General features: G+C 42.9%; 1 protein-coding gene across 8 annotated transcripts in view; it reads right to left on the bottom strand.

Moving 5' to 3' along the window:
* frmd4a (FERM domain containing 4A) overlaps positions 1 to 19344 on the bottom strand; it is a 59373-nt gene that overhangs the window by 18917 nt on the left and 21112 nt on the right. For 4 of the 8 annotated variants that reach the window (XM_034534774.1, XM_034534773.1, XM_034534770.1 and 1 more), the window contains exons 2-7: positions 12057 to 12122; positions 6934 to 7028; positions 5495 to 5587; positions 3281 to 3365; positions 913 to 969; positions 103 to 125 (exon numbers count right to left, since the gene is read on the bottom strand). In XM_034534774.1, the coding sequence (XP_034390665.1) occupies positions 103 to 125; positions 913 to 969; positions 3281 to 3365; positions 5495 to 5587; positions 6934 to 7028; positions 12057 to 12122 (419 nt within the window). Of the gene's footprint in view, positions 1 to 102; positions 126 to 912; positions 970 to 3280; positions 3366 to 5494; positions 5588 to 5695; positions 5714 to 6933; positions 7029 to 12056; positions 12123 to 14621; positions 15274 to 15497; positions 15516 to 19344 lie in introns of those variants that run through there. The other 4 variants (XM_034534777.1, XM_034534775.1, XM_034534776.1 and 1 more) reach the window with 4 other exon arrangements.

Below are 19344 nucleotides of genomic sequence, written 5' to 3'. Positions count from 1 at the left end.
AAATACGGGATGTAAAAATAGGTGAAGAACACTCCCAGCTACAACCTAGACTTTTGTATCTGTACATCACATATAATCATCACTAGTTACTTATATGCTCACCTGGTGAAATCTCCTTTAGCCTCCTGTGCAGCAGAAAGGGAAGAAGAAATGTAGTGAGAGAAAACAGGAAATACATAAATGGATAAGAGAATACAAAGCAGTGGTTATAAAACGTGTGTTTATGTTCTGTTTGCAGTGATGAATGTGAAGTCAGGTCTGCTGTGCTGGAATCAGAGAGAAACACTAAACCTCCATCTGGAGTGAAACTTCTGAAGGCCTGCAGAGCAGGTACCTGATACAGTGCATCTGCACCTGCATACAGAACACACACACACACACACACACACGCGCGCGCACACGCCACTCAGCTCAGTCTATGTGTAACATGAACTTGCAGCATCACGGTTAATGGACTGACCTACTCTGAGAAAGGAAGAGGAGAGAGAAGAGAGAAGAACTGGCATTGAGGATAATTTGTGAAGTATAAGAGTTTCCGCTCTGCTCTGTTATAGATTAGCACTGAGTGACTGCACCAAGAATTTCACTGGGAGCCAAGAATTCAGCTTTTTTTTACGATTTAAACCTCTATGCGTCATTGCAAATTACTGAGACTTTGATGACTGCATTAGATATAATGTGTTTAATCATCGTCAATAATGACCACAACAGATAATGTGAGTTTAATCGTAGTCGGTTCAAATCAAAAGCTTGTGGAGACATTTTAGAAGAACACTTTTATTAATAAACTACTACGAAAATAACTAGTATGTTTGGCTGCTGGTGCAAGTGGTGAAAACCAGACAGACACACACACACACACACACACACACACACACACACACACACACACACACACACACTTAATCTTACTTGTAGAATAAAAGAAGCCAGTTCAAAGACAACATCACTGTCCACTTCAATAAGCTCCTGCAGGAAGTAGACAAAAGAGAGGACAAGGGTCACGATGACACATTCTCATACTGCTCGCAAAGTAAAACACACACTGTGCCGATGTTAGGAGTAAAAGTGGACGTGCCTCTGATCATCACCCATTTATATTAAAAGGGGTTGCTAGTTCCTTTCATCTCCCTTCTCCTTGCCCTGTATTTTCCTCTCTCCCTTCTCTAATTTCATGACCTCTTCATGTGGATGTAGCTCAGAGATTAGTGGCAAACTGAAGGGGTTGGGAGAGGTAGGCATGGATGCTCCGGTTACTGATTACTCAATACATTTTCCAAAGGTGCTTTTAATTCTATTAGTTTTATTTTTGTTATTTGATGATATGCGAAGATTCCTGGGGAAAAAGTAAAGGAATGGATCTTTAAGTGAATGATTATTAGTTTTTTTTTTTTTTTGTGTTAGAGCATGTAATCATCGACCATGTGCGTGTACATATACATTACATGCTATGTGTTCATTGAGGGGGAGGGTTAGTGGGCAGTGAGTAGTGGGTCAAGTATGCCAGGAATGTTCCATTTACAATCCACCTTTTAATTGGTTGGGAGATCAGACAGCCAGGATGAAACACTAGACCTAAACCCACCCTGAGTGTACCACCCAGCGAGCCAACACATCATCACAGTGTGTGTTATTGTACTGTATGAGATTGTTTCTCACTACTTATACAAACACTGACAGCAGAAGGTAAGCATATATCCTGATCTAATTTGCTTTAACTACTGAGTACTTGCAACATGTTCTCTCAAATACAATAATATTTATTTTCCTGCTCTCTTTTTGTTTTTTCCCTCACTCTCCATGGGGTCGTCAGGAGGTGTTAAGCTGAGGTTTTTATCAGGGTGACATGTGATAAATGAGCAGAGAGGGATCTTATATCTCGGTCAAGGACATTTTAACAGAGTTACTGGCGGGACTGAATCAGACTACTTGGGAGTCACTCTCGTTCAAGTCTCACTGTCTTCCTAATGGCCACTACAGTGTGACAGGTCCTTGCAAATGGAACAATTAAACTTAAACTTACTATTTGACAGCATTCGCCAAGGAAGGCACCCATTTATACCCTTTTCATAAACTAAGCCTGTGTATAGTTCACTATACTGAACATGCATTTTACCCATTCAAAACTTTAAACATTACAGGTGAGAATGACAATACACTTGATGCTATGGTGAAGCTTACCACCACTGTCAGCAGATATAACATGATTCATGCGAATATATGATATAATTGATCTCTTATAACATGATCATAGTTTTGTCTCAGGCCCATTATTTTCCTTCAGGCCACATACGCCCTCTTCTGGTCATGTCAAATAACTACTGTACACTGGTGTTACTGCGTGTTCTGTACACTAACCAAGCTGTGCATGCACAGGGTTAGCAGGTAGACTAATGATAAGAGAAAGTAAACCAGCTAACTGTCTCCCCACAAATTGCCTTTTTTTAGTAGAATGTTTGAAGTAAATCACCAAATATAAAAACTATGGTATATATATTTGCCTGCTTGTGGCACAATTATTAAAACCACTAACTCATGTATCGTATCTATTGATAAACAATAGGCACATTATGTGCTTTACACTAAGTTTGAAATTCTAAAACACTCTTTTTGCTAAATAACACAATCGATGTCTCCCCATTGCATTTGTGTCCATAGTCTCTGTGTACAGCATTTACAAATAAAAATGCCTCTAGATACTTGTATTTTATACTGAGCACATGAGTGTGCAGTTGTCATGTTTAGTGTTTGTGTGTAGCAGTTTTGTGTGTTAGTGTTGTAGTTTAGAATTAAGCGTTTGCAAGAGATTTGAAGATATTCCGATCACATGTTTTGTTTTTTGTAAATAAATGTGCGTCAACACTGACAGATGGCAGCGAATGTGTCAAATTATTCGCTAGATGCAGGAATGTGGTGCAGCACGTAACATGACGGATAACAGCTGATGCCAATGGTTCACATTTTCTGCTTCACCAAATCAGTTTCAAGCACTCTTAGTCCTCTTCTTCATTTAGAAGGAACAAAATGGGCTAATGAAGTGGCATGCAATCCAGCAATGTAATTACTGCATAAAGCAAACTTGAAATATACTCACAAAACACCTCAACATGTTTCTCGCAAACAAATGTTCAAGTCTAGAAGGAAACTTTGATTTTGCATACAAAATTAGAGAGTATTCCTACCACCCATTGTTGAGAACCCTTCAGAATAAACACACCCCTCCATTATAAATCAACAGTAAACGGACTGTACATAATAAATAACTAAATAATAAATTTACCTTGTAGATGATGGATTTGGCATTAAGGAAAAACAGCTCAATAGTGGCATTGTCCTTCAGGTAAGATATACTCTCTATGTAGAACCTAAAAACATAGAAGAAACATCTTCAATACATGAAACAAGTACATACATTTACCTTCAGTACTATAAAAAAACAGTGAGGTTTAAACGTGAATCATAAACAAAAAGAACACGTCCATAATATAGAAGAATATGTTCAACATGCAGGCTATGGTAGTGTCATGTGCATGTGACGTGACAGAAATAATGCAATGACCAAAGTGACCAGAGGGGGGCACACCATACCAAAAGCTGACTCTGTATAGCACATCCTCTCACTTCCCACTGAACCAATTCCCTCTCTCACCATGGTGGCTGGCAATGATCCATTATTAGTTTGTTAGTGTGAGCACATTCCACAATCTGAATGCACACACATAAACACACACACACACACACGGATTGAATGTGCACAGACGGCACTTCACACATTGTCGGCCTCTCTGCATCATCAGCACTGTTGTGATTCCACATGCACATACAGTACTTACACACACACACATACTAGAGAGAGAAGCACAGTAACCCACTTCTGGCGGTGAGTGGTGAGGAGGAAGCTAACATAATAATGCCTTCTAAATTTAGCTCATGAATGCATGCAGAGCCAGAGGGGAGCTATGATGGTACGCTAGGAAGTTACTCATTATTAGCTCTTCTCTGGTGCAAACGCACATCAACACATACCACATTTAACACTGTAATTAAATGACTTGATGCATCTTCACAAGTATGTATAATGTGACTTCACGTTCCTATGAACACACATGAGTGAATGTGTTGATTTGTGTGCTTATGAGTGTATAGGTATTGAGTGAGAGGGGTTGTAGGAGGATCAATATTGGAGGGCTTAAATCGCGTTACCAATTGAGCTGCAAGAGAGAATGAGGGTAGCCTTGTCAATATTCAGTGTGAACATTTAATTAAAGCCACAGTGTTGATGAGACATACACACACTGCCATCACAGCAGCAAGCATGCAGATAGGCACCCACTGAATCAGCAGGAGGCGGGCATCTGCCTCGCATTTAATGGGAACGTCACACAAATACCACATAGGCATGCAAACACATGGCATGCACAGGCACACACAACAAATGTGATTGTGCTTATGAAAACAATATTGATAATAGATTCAGGCCTGACAGTCCCTGGAGTGTATGTGACATCATAGAGGTATGTTGGGGATGGAGCACACCAGTGCACCAAAACAAAGCCTTGGCTTTCCCTTCCGGGCTCTAACTGAGAGCGTGTGTGTGTGTGTGTGTTTTTAGGAAAGTGCTGTGCATTTTCATTTGAGACTAAGAAAGATTGGACCATTTCTTCTCAGGTCAGGTGCCTTTTTTTCTTTTTCAATCCCCTACTGAAGATGCAACACCCACATACACACCAACAAAGAATCATACACACAAACACTTTGTATTTCTGTCACAAATACACACATGATCCAGTGCCTGTGTGCGAGTCAGGAGTGTTTCCTATATCAGTGGGGCCATTGTATGAGCAGTGCAAAGGGCTGAGAGGAGTGTGGGACTGAAGGGTTGTTTCATAACCCTGCCATAGCAGGTCATAGAAGAGTTTGCTTTAACTGAGGAGATGACTCCACCACAGCAACAGCAAGAGGAGCCCACTGCATGGGCACCTGCCTCATCATTGGTTGAGTCAAGTACCAGAATATTTTCTACCCATTTAGCATTACATTGACAAGTGACCTTTTCACGAGCAGCCAACAAACCTTGTCTGAGTGCTTCTGTATGTCTCGTACAAACGAGATAAATGATACGGCTTCTCTTCGTATAGGATTCTGCCATCTTTGTTTGAGTGTGGCACTTTGTAGTCACCGAAAAGCTATTTGACAGGATTTGCATGCAGCACATACTGATGAGGTCTAAGAGGCTCATGATTGGCTGAGACCCTATGGCGGGAGTTAAATACCAGGGTCAGAGCAATTTCATAGCGGCCTGTCATAACTAACCTTGTTAATCTGTTCTTATTACCGCATGAGGGCATGTGCATACACAAACACATATACAGATGATGCACTCCCCCCATCTTTCTTTCTCTCTTCCACACACATGCAATCACTGTCTGCATTCAGAAACCATTGTACACTGTATATGTTAGTTAGGTGATTCATTTATTGAAGAAAGACTCACCTGACACAGAAGTAGAGGACAATGGGACCAGATTTCTTGGGGAACTCATGTTCTAATACCCTGCGGTCCAACTGAAGCCAACTAAAATGGCCCCTGATGAGACAAAACCACATAACAACAAATTAATGCTTCTGGCTTGTCTGAACTAGGACACACAACAACTTCATCTCATAACACCGAACATTTTTGCTGAAGCCTCACCACTTTTCTTTTCCTGTTAACATGTCTGCCTCCCCCCTCTCCTCTCTTTTCTCTGTCTCCCTCCAACAGAGAGAAAAACTGCAGAGACAGCTTGTCACCCTGGTAACCCTGCATGGTCTCCTGAGCAACTGAGCAACATCTCTCTCAAACTCTCCCTTCTTCTGTGTCTGTCTCTGAATCTCTGGCTCCTTCCCTCCCAAATGGCCTCTTTGACCACTGAGCAGTCAGAGCTGAGTCGTGTCCCCAGGCACACGCAACAAATCTACACATCATAGAATAAGGCCTGGGGGACTGAGACTGCAAACTGATATTGCTTTACTGGACTGACATTGACAACAGCATGTGTCACAGCCATGTAAATGCCATAGAGCAGAGGCCAGACTTGCTTGGCATCAGCGGGTGCATGAGATAAAACAAAAAAGAGAGAAAACAAAGGCCATGGCAGTGTTTGCCTGTATGTAAATCATTGGTATCATTGCATCACTAGTTCTGGACTATGCTGTGGTGCTTCTGTCTTAATAGGTCACTGAACACAATACAACTAATTTGAATGTCATTTTTGCATTTCAAGCACAGTTCTTGTAGCAATCCCTCTCATATACATAGACTTGTGATTCATTGCTAGCCCAGGGCACGACGCTCGTAGCCTCATCCTAACATCAAAAAACCCTTTATACTTCGGGATTTGATCATACACAAGAACAACACACATTTATGATTCACCATACAATTCGTATTTTACCTGAAGGAAGGTAGAAATCCCCTTTTACTTGAAAGTGGCACAGAAGTGAAAAATGGATATCTACTTTTATTTGTTATATATGAACATTTAGAATTTCATTCCTAAATAAACCTTCACAAACAAAATCAAAATACTGATATAAAATCACACTGGAAATTCATCTGGAGAGAATCAGGCCAAAACCAACAGTCACACTTCTGAGCCCACATTTAAAAATTAAACAATGTATGTGTATGTTTCCCAGCACAACTGGCTACACCTGCACTTTGATACTGACTTTGCTTGTTGTCTGCTTCTTGTGTAAAATATCCCACATGTTGTTACATAAACTGAGCATTCACACAGGAGTGTAACTGCTGATAGTCTGCAGTTAGTTATTATGTGATGGGGAAGCACTGACAAACCCAATGCAACAAACAAGATAAAGTGAAGAGACAGTCCTGGGCTACTGATACACCATGTGCAGTAATGGCATTACTATTTCAATGTGACTTACGTTTCGTCTGTGTATGCAATTCCAAAGTACTCCTTCTCCTTGAGGTTGAAGTGCGAGGCCACAAGGTCCAGCAAGTCCTTAGCCATCAGCTTGGGCTGCAGGGGAACAGACACATTAGTATTGCTCTGCTTGTGTTTTTTTGTATTATTATAACATGTGCGTAATGGTTTATTACACTGAAGTTTAATTGGAACAAGCTTTATGTTAATGTATTCTATCAGCTATTGATCTACTGCAATGACTAAGCATTCTGACAAACACTGGGTAAAAGAGGAAAAGAGCAAGAGAGGAGGAGATAAATGAGAGAGAGAGAGAGAGAGAGAGATAGAGAGAGAGAGAGTGTGTGTGAGAAAGATGGATGGATTGTGTGGATGTTGCTGACAGTGCAGGTACCCTGCCCTTCCCCTCCCTCTTTTCCGCCCATCTGACCCAAACCTCTAATGCAGAGTCATGGCTCTGGGCTCAACCACTGTATTGTCGTGAGGGGGCTGCAGCTAGCACAAGAGCTTTCTAACTAGTTACTACTGTGGAATACTGTCAAAGCTATATATGATGACAACCTCCATTCATCACAAAGCTCAGAGCATGCAGAGCATCTTAAAGCCAAGCAGAGGCCGGGGACTGCTGCCATATGCTGCTGGTTTGTGACATCCTGAGTAGCAGCACGCCCCACCCTGAGGTTAACCATGGGTGTGCCTCGCTGCCTACGTTTTCATTACACACACACACACACACACACACACACACACACACACACACACACACACACACACACACACACACACAAATGTGCATGCACATATTCACTTCAGAGCCCATACAGCACACACAATCGAAGCATCATAACACACAGGAGCTCTGCATATGTTGTGTACACATGTGGACAAGAGGAATACATACCGTGTGCGAGTGCGACCTGTACTGTATGTAAACACACAAAAGCACGCACACACACACACACACACACACACACACACACACACACACACACACACACACATACACAGCTCCATGTGCCACAGTGTGTGCATATTCTTAATAAGCTTCCCCTAAGGTCCTGTACTATCTACCCAGTGCACAACTACAACATCAGTGACAGAAGCTACTGAGAGCTATTTAAAGACAAGAAGGTGATGTCATGCACACAGGAGGCATACACACAAACACACACACACATGCACAATATCACACGCACGCACACAACTCCAATGACCTAGATCTCATATAAGCACGACGCCTACAGTGATCCTGCAAGACAAAAAGGCTCTGGAGAGAAACTAGCATGTAGCCGTATAGTCCTGTGTATCAAATTTCTGTGTCAGATAAAAGTGTGAAATAGAAAACTACATGGCTCCCGTAGCTGATTCTGTCTCTGTCTCTTGATCTTACCTACAGAACCCTAGAGCATTGGTACATTACAGAGGAGACTCCCACACTGCTATATGAAGGAATATTGAGGTTATCATTAAAAGAAACCTTTCATATATATATTCACATTAAGAATTATATTCGTACTTCTCAACATGGAACAATTTTATTCATACTATGTGTGTGTGTGTAGTTTACGTAATTCAAGTTCTGACCGTAACTACTGTATGTTTAAGTCCTGACCTGTCTGACTCTGAGAAAACTACTCCGGTTGTCCCATCCACAAATGCTAAGATGGGCTCTTTTGTTTCTCCAAATGGAAAAGCAGCACAAGATCTCTTTGAAGTGCTCAAAAATGTTTTAGATGTTCAAATGTTAGGTCTGGAAGCAGGCTATCTTTATAGTATTAGCAGTAATACGTGTTTTGGTTCAGTCTCAGACACATACAGCCGTAGTCTCTCATTAACCCACAGCAGTCGACTGCCTAGGCAACAATATCAATTAAACAACAACCATTGCCACCACAGAAAAACAAACAATGAGCAGGGGACAGGCTCACATGGACACATGGAGTAAACTGTTAGAAAGAGGATATGGAGATGAAATGAGCCCCAGATACAGAGTTGAACATCAGAAGTGCACAACTATGGATGGGAAAGAACAGAAGGACCCCGTTAAGGTTAAGCTGAGCTTCTTGCCTCACCATTGTTATGAATACCAAGCAGACTGTAAAGATCACATGAGCTGCACTGACAGTATAATTTAGTTTGCCTCCTACTTCATGTGACGACTCACCGCTTCCACACGCGCACACACACACACACACACACACACACACACACACACACACACACACACACACATCTCCTGGCGTTACAGCTTATCTGTGAGATGGCAGATACCTAAAGGATGTGTAATAATGTTGTGGAAGATACCAACAGTGATACAGACAGTGAATGACAGGTAATATAGCAAGTGATATGGCACGCTGAACACACACGATAACTGAAACACACACCTGACATATACAGGCAATGCAGACATACATAAATACACACATATACACAAACACACTGTGGAGCCATCCATCAGACAGTCAAACTCTGCTAGCTCAGACAGCATTACTGCTAATAGATATTCCGCCTGTGCTTCCTCCGCAACACAGCTAATTAAAAGCATAAGAAATACAGGGAAGTGCAAGTGAGGAGGAGACATACTAACGCAAACTCCCAGACAAGTGACAAACACACAACAGTAGCTCACTTGCCTTGCTGGCAGCAAGTCACGGCCCAATCTCTGCAAACAGTTAGTCAGGCCCATGGCACCTTCAGGTTTGCTCAGAATTATGGGACGCTAACTGATTTATCAGTGCCAGTCCTTAACAGTCCAAGGGTGGGTAAGGAAAAGGGTTTTAGCCTGGCATGTTTGGATACTTGAACTAATACGTGTGCACTAGCATCTTAATTAATGCGCAGTTCTTCACATAAACAATGGAATGGGAGGGCAAAACTCTTGCACAGCTGACTGTAATAACTCATTCACTCTTCAACCTACCCCGCTCTAGCCTGAGGGAGTGATAGCCATATGACTGACATCTATTTTCACCCAGTGGTGTATTTGGTGGTTAGCTTCAATCTTTACGGCTCGGTCAATAGGTGTGCTGGCCTTCTGGCACATAGTTCCCTGCCAATGAGGTGTTGCTCCATAAACAAACCACAGAGAACACACTATCAAAAGTAGGAGGAAAGGGATGAGGAAGAGGAAAAAAGGTGAATGACACTTGTGGCATTAAACAGCCGGTCAAAGTTACAAGTCAGACAGTGACTGAACGGCGATCCAGCCCTTCAGAGGCTAGCTGGGTGGTGTGCTTGGCGTGCTACAGGAACTGAACTGAAAACCGCAACAGGGCTGACTTGGCCGCACTGCTGTTTAATGATCAGTGAAGACAAGACATATCACAATATTTACACTGCTTATGAATTATGATCATTCTTTCAAGAAATACTTTTTTGTCCTGACTGATTGCTTCTTAGTTCACCGGAAAACTAAGAATAACATCCTAATTCCCTGTGGTCCTACAAACAGCTTACTGGACTCTTCTACATCTGCCGACGCAGAGAAGCAGGGACAGACAGTGAGAGAGAGAGAGAGAGAGAGAAAGAGAGAGAAAGAGAGAAGACAGAAGTTTCCTGATTTATATGACAATGGTTTGTTAATAATATCCCCTCTGCCGGATTTCTCTCTTGCTAATACCATTGCCAAACTGTAAAATAAAATACCATTCGTTACATTGTGTATATTATGTGGTAAACAGAACAGATTTTCAGATGTCTTCAAGTTTCTGTAAAATTCCATATAACAAAGATTTAGGATGAAGAGGATGAAGGGATGAGATACAGAGCTGCTGCAGCTGTATTTGGAGATTCAGAAGGAGAAGGCAAGCAAGGAGCTGAGAAAAGAAGATATGGAGAGTGAAGAGTAGAAAGTCAAGAGAGATGGAGAGAGAGCGAGTGGAAGAGGGGTAGAAAGACATTTGAAAAAGAGGATCAGTTCTGGCAGAGTAATCAAATCAGAAAGTCAGCAGAGCTATCCTCAGCTTTCCCCCAATATTCTTCTCTTTATTCCCATCCCTCTAGTGTCATCTCCCGTATCTCTATTCCTGAGCTTGCATCTCACTTTCCTCTCTCCAATCTTAACCGCCTGTGTCATTCTTTCTATTCTCCACTTGCTCTTCTTCTCCTATTCCAGGGCTATTACCTTCGTTTGTCTTTCTCTCTTTTTCCAGTGGAATCGGGTAATAGTCAAACGGGGATGAGGGAGGTTAGGAAGACTGGAAGAAGCCTCCCACAAAAATACTTCAGACAAACCATAAGAGAGTTTGTATACATGATGTAATGGATGTTGTCAACAATCAATGAAGAAAAAGTGAGGGCCACACAATTTATGAACAGTTAAAAATCCCAGCCTAATGAAATGTGTGTTAATGTGTGATATTAAAAAGCCTCCAAAGTAGGGTTTAACCCTGGTTATAGAACAGAAAGCAGACCAAAGCAGATCTACAGTAGTAAATAGCTATCTAAAAGGGTAGGGGCTTTGGATGGCTAACAAGGGACTGACGGGTGTGCTGTGGGTGCTGATGCTTTTGGACATTACTGCAAAAAAGGCCTGCTGGGAGGATTGAAGGCTGAAAATAGAGTGAGGGGGGTCGCATGCTGCTTTGTTTTTCCTGGACATTTGGAGGATATGATGGCGCATTGTCAATTACACAGAGACATTTGAAGGATAAGAGGGAACATTGCCAATTACACAAACAGTTGATGTGTTTTTGTCAGATGATTTGGGGCATTTCCGAGGCATCCTGGGAAGTCAGTAGTGATGGGTAATGAAAAATGAGCAGTGAAGCACGAGCTTTGAGGACGTAAGAGTTTCTGTTTCGGACATTATTAGGACTGAACTCTGCATTGGGATATTCTACAGGGAGAGTAAATCAGGGCAAGGATCTGCATGCTATGCTTGTGTGTTGTGTGTGTGTGTGTGTGTGTGTGTGTGTGTGTGTGTGTATAGAGAGAGATCAGGTGAGCATCAAGAAAGAGCAAAGTCACCTACTGCTGACCAAATTTCCCTAGGTCAGCAGTAATAAATTCCCTCGGGACACCAGACATCACTTCTCCCTCGCTCTAAGGAAATGAGAGTCTGCAAAGAGAGAAGAAAGAAAGAGAAGGAAGAGCAAGAGGGCAGGAGGAAGAGAGACTCACCTGTACAAGGAGCTCCAGCTTCCTGTCGTCCAGGAGATGGACCTGACATCGCCTCCCCTCTGTCATCTGAGAACAAAAAGACAAAGAGATTCTTGTTTATAAATCGAATATGTATTACAGGTTATCCCGATACCATTCAAAAGCAGGGTCTCCACTGATGCCAATAAAACAAAGGAATTTACTTACATTTCATTTAACATGACATGTGCTTTATGCTGGGAGCATATATAGATGTGTTTGTGTGTGTTATCTCAGTGAAGTCTGAACACGGTCAGCTGACCTAACTACACAATGGGCCAATAGAGACAATTCTTCCTCACTGACATTTCTAACATTCCTCTTTGACCGGAAATCCAGCAGGAAATCCATTATGGACTAAAGAGCCACAAAGAGCAAAGCTGTCTGCTGACAATGTTCACTCCACTGTTTGTCTGCGTTGTTGATACAAGGTTTGCTGAATGGAGCTGCGAAAAAAATGTTAATATCCGTCTGCCAAGTTTAGCCGTAAACACAAAGCAGGTGCAATGATGAAACAGTCAACTGTGGGAAATAAGCACCACATACACACAAGTTTAACCAAACATTTCACACAAGCTACAAAGCCAAGACAATTCTCCAAACCTGTCTGAAAGTTTGCTACCGCATGGTACAATTCAAATGGGTACAGGACTATGGTTTAAACAAATAAAGCATTTCCAGAGAAGATGTACTATGCCAGAGTATTTAGCATGTTAGTATCAGTTTGTGTGTGGTGGTGGTGGTAGTGGTGGTGTTTTCAGCACTTCAATTTAGCAGGAAGCGGTGACCCTGAGGAACACAAACACTCCCTGGCTCCTCACACACTTTCCTCACATTTGGGAGATGGGGAGGTGTGTGTGGGTGTATGGAGGAAGGAAATAAAGGGGGAGAGACATCCTCATTGTCTAATATTTGATGAAAACTCTATAAAACATAGATGGCATAAACACGAGCACAAGCGTAACCGGTTTGTAACTTCCCCACAACCATTATATTGGCCACCTGAGGCTCTTGCAATTTAATAAGGGTGTGTCCACAACAGACTGCTACTTTCTCGCCACTCATGCCAGCTTGCGTCCAGCTGGCAGGTTGGAGGTGATAGTTTGGCAGAGAGCTGAAGATACCAGAGAACGAGAGGGAGAGGAGTGACAGAGTTGTGTCTCAACACTCATCCCTGTGTGAACTCTGCTGACACATGTGTATGTGTGGCTTCTAGCTGCTTTGAAAGGTTTGGTTTACCTACCCACTCACCATTGATCTCTTGTGGTTTGAGGGTTTAGATGGGGTGCACCTGAGCACACAGTGACTGACACACACACACACACACACACACACCACACACACACACACACACACACACACACACACACACACTATTGTCTTTTGTTTTCAGCTCCCACCCTCCTGTCATGGAGTTACATTACCTTTCCCAAACGTTCCATATTTACACTGTATACAGTGATTTTAATTACTGCCATGACAACTAAGTAGAAGGTCAGTGGTGTAGACATGATTCATTTCGAGGCAAATATCGGTAAAATAACAACCCAGAGATCTCAAGTGTATCAAATGTTGGTGTGGAGTTATTAGACTGTGTGCAAATATCTAATTTCTGAAAACAAAAATGTTGTCTTTATTGAGCCTGGATGTGTGGCAGCAGATAGGGCAAGTATACGGACCAAACATCTTACTTTAGTCTTCAGAATAATTTAAACTGCAATGCAGATAGTGTAACCCCCCCCCCCCCCCACCCCACCCACACACACACACACACACACACGCACACACACACACACACACACACACACACACACACACACACACGCACACACACTGGCTCTCTGCTTGAGACACCTGGGAATAGTAAAAACCCTAAGTCAAGGTAACAAATCACTGCCTTGAGGCTAAAATTAGGCAGCCCAATCTGGCAGAGACAGACTCTTATTGGTTTTAGTCACAAAATTAAATTAACTTTGTGGTATTGGACACATGCTACTGAGTTTCTATCCACCATGAAGCCAAATGTAATAAAGTGTCTATGAATAGCTTATTGTCATTACAATGTGTTGAACACAAATACATGTGGAATAGTGCTGCACCACAAGGAAGATAGCATGACAAAATCCCTGAAAATACGTACAACATCTTGACACCGACCTATAATGCATGTTGTAAACATTACAATGTAGCTGCAATGAGAGAAACATGGGCTCGAAACACATGTGGTATTGGCAGCATCCTTGTCCTGGTGTGTGATTCACGCTGTGCGTAATCCACCAGCATTGCTGACCCATTACTAGTCGGGATTGAATCGGCTAACTTGCATCCACAAAGCCTGACCCACTGGCATGAAACCGGTGGAATTAAAAGACGAGACATGAAAATGAGCAATGTGAAAAGCAGCCATTTAAAAAAATAAAAAAAAACCTTTCATTATTTCGCTGGAGCTGACAGCAACATTACAGAGGCGCACACACACAGACAGTTGTCAGTGATGCTTTGGTCAGTGCTGGCGACACAGCAGTAAGCTGGTCATTAGTTAGCTACCTTGCAAACAAACGCTCTCTGCGAGGCTCCCCACAAAAAAAAACGGCTCCAAGAGGACAACAAAAATGAAAAATACAAATGATTAATCCCAAAAAGAAACGAGTCCTGTTACTGCCAGAAAATCTTCAAAAATCACGCTTTCCCCCGGCCGGCCTAGGGGAGGAGGCACATCAGCATCCATGTTAGTGACCATTAGTTAACGTTAGTTACAACCGACGCAGCTCACTGTATCTGGTATCCTCCAAACGCCACAGACACGTTACATCTCACGTCTTCGCCATTCGCGCTGGAGGTAACTAATTAACGGCGACCGCGGAGCGTTGTCCCCGAGGCGGGCTTTCTCACCCTCCTCCTCCCGAAAGCAGGCAGCTTCTCACGGGGCTCGTCCGACCCCCCTCTCGCTGCCGGCGCCGTGCACAAAACGGTGTGTGAACGTGCGGATAGCGCGAGACCGTACCATCGGTCAGCAAGCGAGGGGGACGACCGGAAGAAATGGCTCAAAGGTATTGCGGCCCGCCTTCACTTGCCAGCTTTGTTTCACGCTGTCACCGGAGTTGCTTCGAAAACACGGGAATAATGGAGGCAAGATGTGGGGGCGGGGAGAGGAGGGGACATTTTCTGCTGCAGCTCACAGTCATGAGAAACTGCAGACCTCTCACTCCGCGTGTGTGTGTGTGTGTGTGTGTGTGTGTGTGTGTGTGTGTGTGTGTGCGTGTGCGTGGGTGTGTGTGCGCACGCGCGCGCGCTTACAAACCCAAACAGACATCCGTGTCTGCAGAGCACGCCAATAGTCTGCCTTTAAAGCTGGCGATGCACTGCTGATACATAACAATGAGCAGTGATCGCAGTCTGCCTACTTCATTAAACCAGCTGTACCTTCAGAAATGCAGGATTTGTGAAGGGAGAAAGAGTGCCCCTTGAAAGAAAGACCCTCTCCTCACATGTCTTGTGTCATTGGCCACACCGTTATATGCCCAGCACATCCCTGCTCTCTCTCTCTCTCTCTCTCTCTCTCTCTCTCTCTCTCTCTCTCTCTCTCTCTCTCTCTCTCTCTCTCTCTCTCTCACTCTCTCTCTCTCTCTCTCTCTCTCTCTCTCCTAGCTTGTCACTTCCTGTCTGCACTTTTAAAAACACAGATCTTCTTGCTCTCAGGTGGTTTGTATTGCTTGAATGATTCCCGGAGTCCACTGCAGCCGTTGGACTGACTTATTTTGTGTGTGTGTGACTTACACTGAACCTGTGTTCACCTTACACAGCTGGAGCAGCAGCCGTTGAAACCACCAAGTTGTTAACATCACTCCAGTTTCTGGTACCATAAATAGATACTAATGTGTGCTGTGTAGGCAAGGCTAAGCATATACTGTCAATACAGTATTTGAATGTCTTGGCAAGCATAGGCGAGTCTGTGTTCTATAATTGTGTTACCACATTAAACAACAGTAATCCCCACAATATGAACACAGTGTGAGGCGTGTACAGCATGCACACATCTTCCACTTGGCTGTCATTTGTTGTCGAAAGACAACTTTAACGTAACTTTTCAGATCTGTGTTGTAAATACAGTTGGTCTGAGCCAAATGTAGTTGCACCATAACTGAAATACACCAGGCAGTTTCTAATTTTAACTTTGCATGATTCATCGGAAATCTCTTCCCAGACAATAAGCTACACAAAGATGCAATACAATTTAATGTGCTTGGCTTGAACAGTTGTGTTGCTACCATAGTTCATGCTGCAGGCCCAAAGTTCAGCTTAGTTTGCCAAATGTAGAAGGTCCCATGAGAAACAAGGAGGTGTATCCTTTCCCATCCCTGCTGGATGTGTCTGTTTCTGGATATTTTTGGCCTGCTCCAGACACCGGAAACTGGCCTGTCCAACTTGAATATCTCCAGATGATTCTTTCCTTGGCTTTAATACATGCACCCGTCCCTCTTTCGCTAAATACATATCTCCCTTTATTGGTAACTTCCTCAGTTGGCTATCACAAGTGCCCTGTTGTTTGACCAATGCAAGGACGGGAGAGAGAAGGGGACAGTGGGGGAATGGGGGAATGGGGGAATGGGGTAAAACTGACAAAGACAGAGGAGGAGGAGGAGGAGGAGGGATCCATAAAACTTAAACTACACAAGGGTATGAAATATTGTTCCTGTTTGTAATGGATGTTAGGTGCTCCAGATAAGCTGAACGAGAGGAAGGACAGATTCACAGAAAACGCCAGAGAGTAGAAGGAAGGAAGCAAGGCAGGAAGGAACAATAACAAACAGCTGTGATTTAGTGAGCCTCTCTGTCCGATGCTCTAGCTCCTTAACTTCCCTATACATGGTCACCTTTCAATGACCTACAGAGCGTGTTTCCAAGAAGCACAAGGTGAGAACCACTTACAGGTGTGACATATCTGGGTCCTGACAGAGCCTTGTTATGGAGCCAGTGGGCTTCTATTCTGGGCTGAGGTGTGGTCGTAATGAGGTGCTGATCTGGTGTATTTCTGTGGAGTAGAGCTCCAAAGGGGAAAGATCTGCATGGGTGAGGTGGGTTTACCAGGCGGTGGGTATTAGAGTCAGGTTTTAGGGTCGAGCAGGGTTGATGGTCTGTGCTGGAAAAGGTAACCCATATTGGTGGAATGTGATACAAACAGTGCTGAGCAGTTAATTGAAGCAAGATGGAGAATCTCTTTAACCCTGACTGTGGGACGCTGCGGTAGGCAGTTGAGAGTGACCCCCCTCACACACACACACACACACACACACACACTCCATGCTTTCCCTCTCTGTCTTGCTCTGTCTGTCTTTGTCTGCATCGCTCTCATATTTAAGGAGACTAAACAAACACACACTCTTAAACACGTCACTTTGAGAGCGAACGTGGTCTGACACAAGCAGTCCTGCGGTGATTTATGATGCTGAGATCATTGTAGTTGAATAGACTTTAGACTCGTTGTCAGTTTTAATGTAACAGTATCTGCACGTGGTGAAGATTACATTACAACACAATATTCAGCAAAACATACTATTCTACAGTTTCAGTTGAATGGGTTATTAAAAACCTTATGGAAAAATAATAGTGGGACGAAATCCATCTTCTCCATCCCGTGCTTCATGTAGCAAAGTGAGACAGAGCAGGGAGGGTCATGGAAAGGCAGCCAGGAATGTCTAGAGGAACGACTGACCGAGAGAGATCTGTTTTGTTTGTTCAAGTGTGTATATGTGTGTCTCTGAGCTCCACCCTCCCTGCCCATGAGTGACTTTGGGACTGAAATGTGGTTCCAGTTAGGGTTTTTTTTAAATCAGAAACACACGGGCACTTCAAACAAACTGGAGATATTTTTGTAGCCAACTCTGCTTCGTTCTTGTTTTACTACAAAGCACCATTCCCAGACTTCACCAGGAATCTCTCTCCTTTTTTCAGGAGATGTTTCCCCACATTTTTACAAAGAAGCACAACTTTCTCTCAAGCTGACAGATGGAGATGCTTATGAATTTCAAACATACCATTATGCATTTTTTATGGTAACAACGCTTAAAGGTGTTTCATCGGGCACAATGAAGACATCAGAAATCGTGTTATATAGTCCAAACTTCACTTGTGCTGAATCCACAAATTCAACGTCGCTGTGCTCTGCATCCAGAGGAGCCTCAATCCCCAATGAATTGCATAGAAACTGAAGCGTTGTCTCTTGGCTCATGCTGAAAAGTCCCAGATGTACAACACACTCCTTACATATGCATTACACACCAATAGTTTGCTGCAGATATACATATATATGGGTATGGAGTAGCAGCAGTCATATATTAACTGGTTCTCAAAATAATATGCAAAATAATATTTGCAAATTGTGAGCCAATGCTTTGAGACAGAATGACTCTGAAAAAAGGGGTGAAGATAACACAGGATGGCAGAGAGCTACTATGCTGTATTGGTCCTGTACATTTGAATATGTCTTGTCGTCATAACACTAACAACCTCAAATTGTTCTTGATAAATTCCTGATGGTCTGATATTCTTTGTTTCCACTGATCACATTGTTTGATCTTAAGATAATGCTTCATTGGAATAGCCAGCAAAACTCTTACTATTACTATTCCAGCGAGTAATGTAGTATCATCTTGTGCTGTAAATGTAATCTATTTTTTAGCTGCCAACTATCCATTCAATAGACTATCCATTCAATCTTCTACTCTGCTCACATCATTCTCCTTTACTCATTTGTTTCCTTTCTCTCCTTCTCTTGGTCCATCATGCTTGTTTCTGTTTCACTGATGCCAAAATACAACTGTTCATATAGATGTACATATGTGGACACAGGCGCTCAGACATAGCCATAAGTTATTTAAAACACAAATACCTCGAAAACAGAACCACAGCAAATGCCTCCCTTGACGAGATCCAAGCAAATGACAGCCGCTCATGGACACAGTGTGATGACGCTGCGCCACAGCGCGTCGGTTCGAGAGCAAGTCACCACTTTCCACTTTTTTGCATGCTACAAACCATTTGAATGTGTTTGCACTTGATGCTCACTCATGTCTTCTTTACATGTTTGCTTTATGGGGATGAGCTGCATTCAAAATAGTCAAAAGGCCTATTTTCCAAAGGAAGGACAAGGTGCCTTTCTTCCACGGTTCACGATTCCCTCTTTTTTAGTTTCAGCTTTTTCTCGTCGGCTTTGTCCTTTACAGACACGGGTTGGACATTCCTTAAATTCCAGTCCAAACCAAGCACTTGG

Source organism: Cyclopterus lumpus, chromosome 6, assembly GCF_009769545.1.
Source record: "Cyclopterus lumpus isolate fCycLum1 chromosome 6, fCycLum1.pri, whole genome shotgun sequence".
In the NCBI taxonomy this organism is placed as follows: domain Eukaryota; kingdom Metazoa; phylum Chordata; class Actinopteri; order Perciformes; family Cyclopteridae; genus Cyclopterus; species Cyclopterus lumpus.
This window is presented reverse-complemented; position numbering and strand designations above follow the sequence as displayed.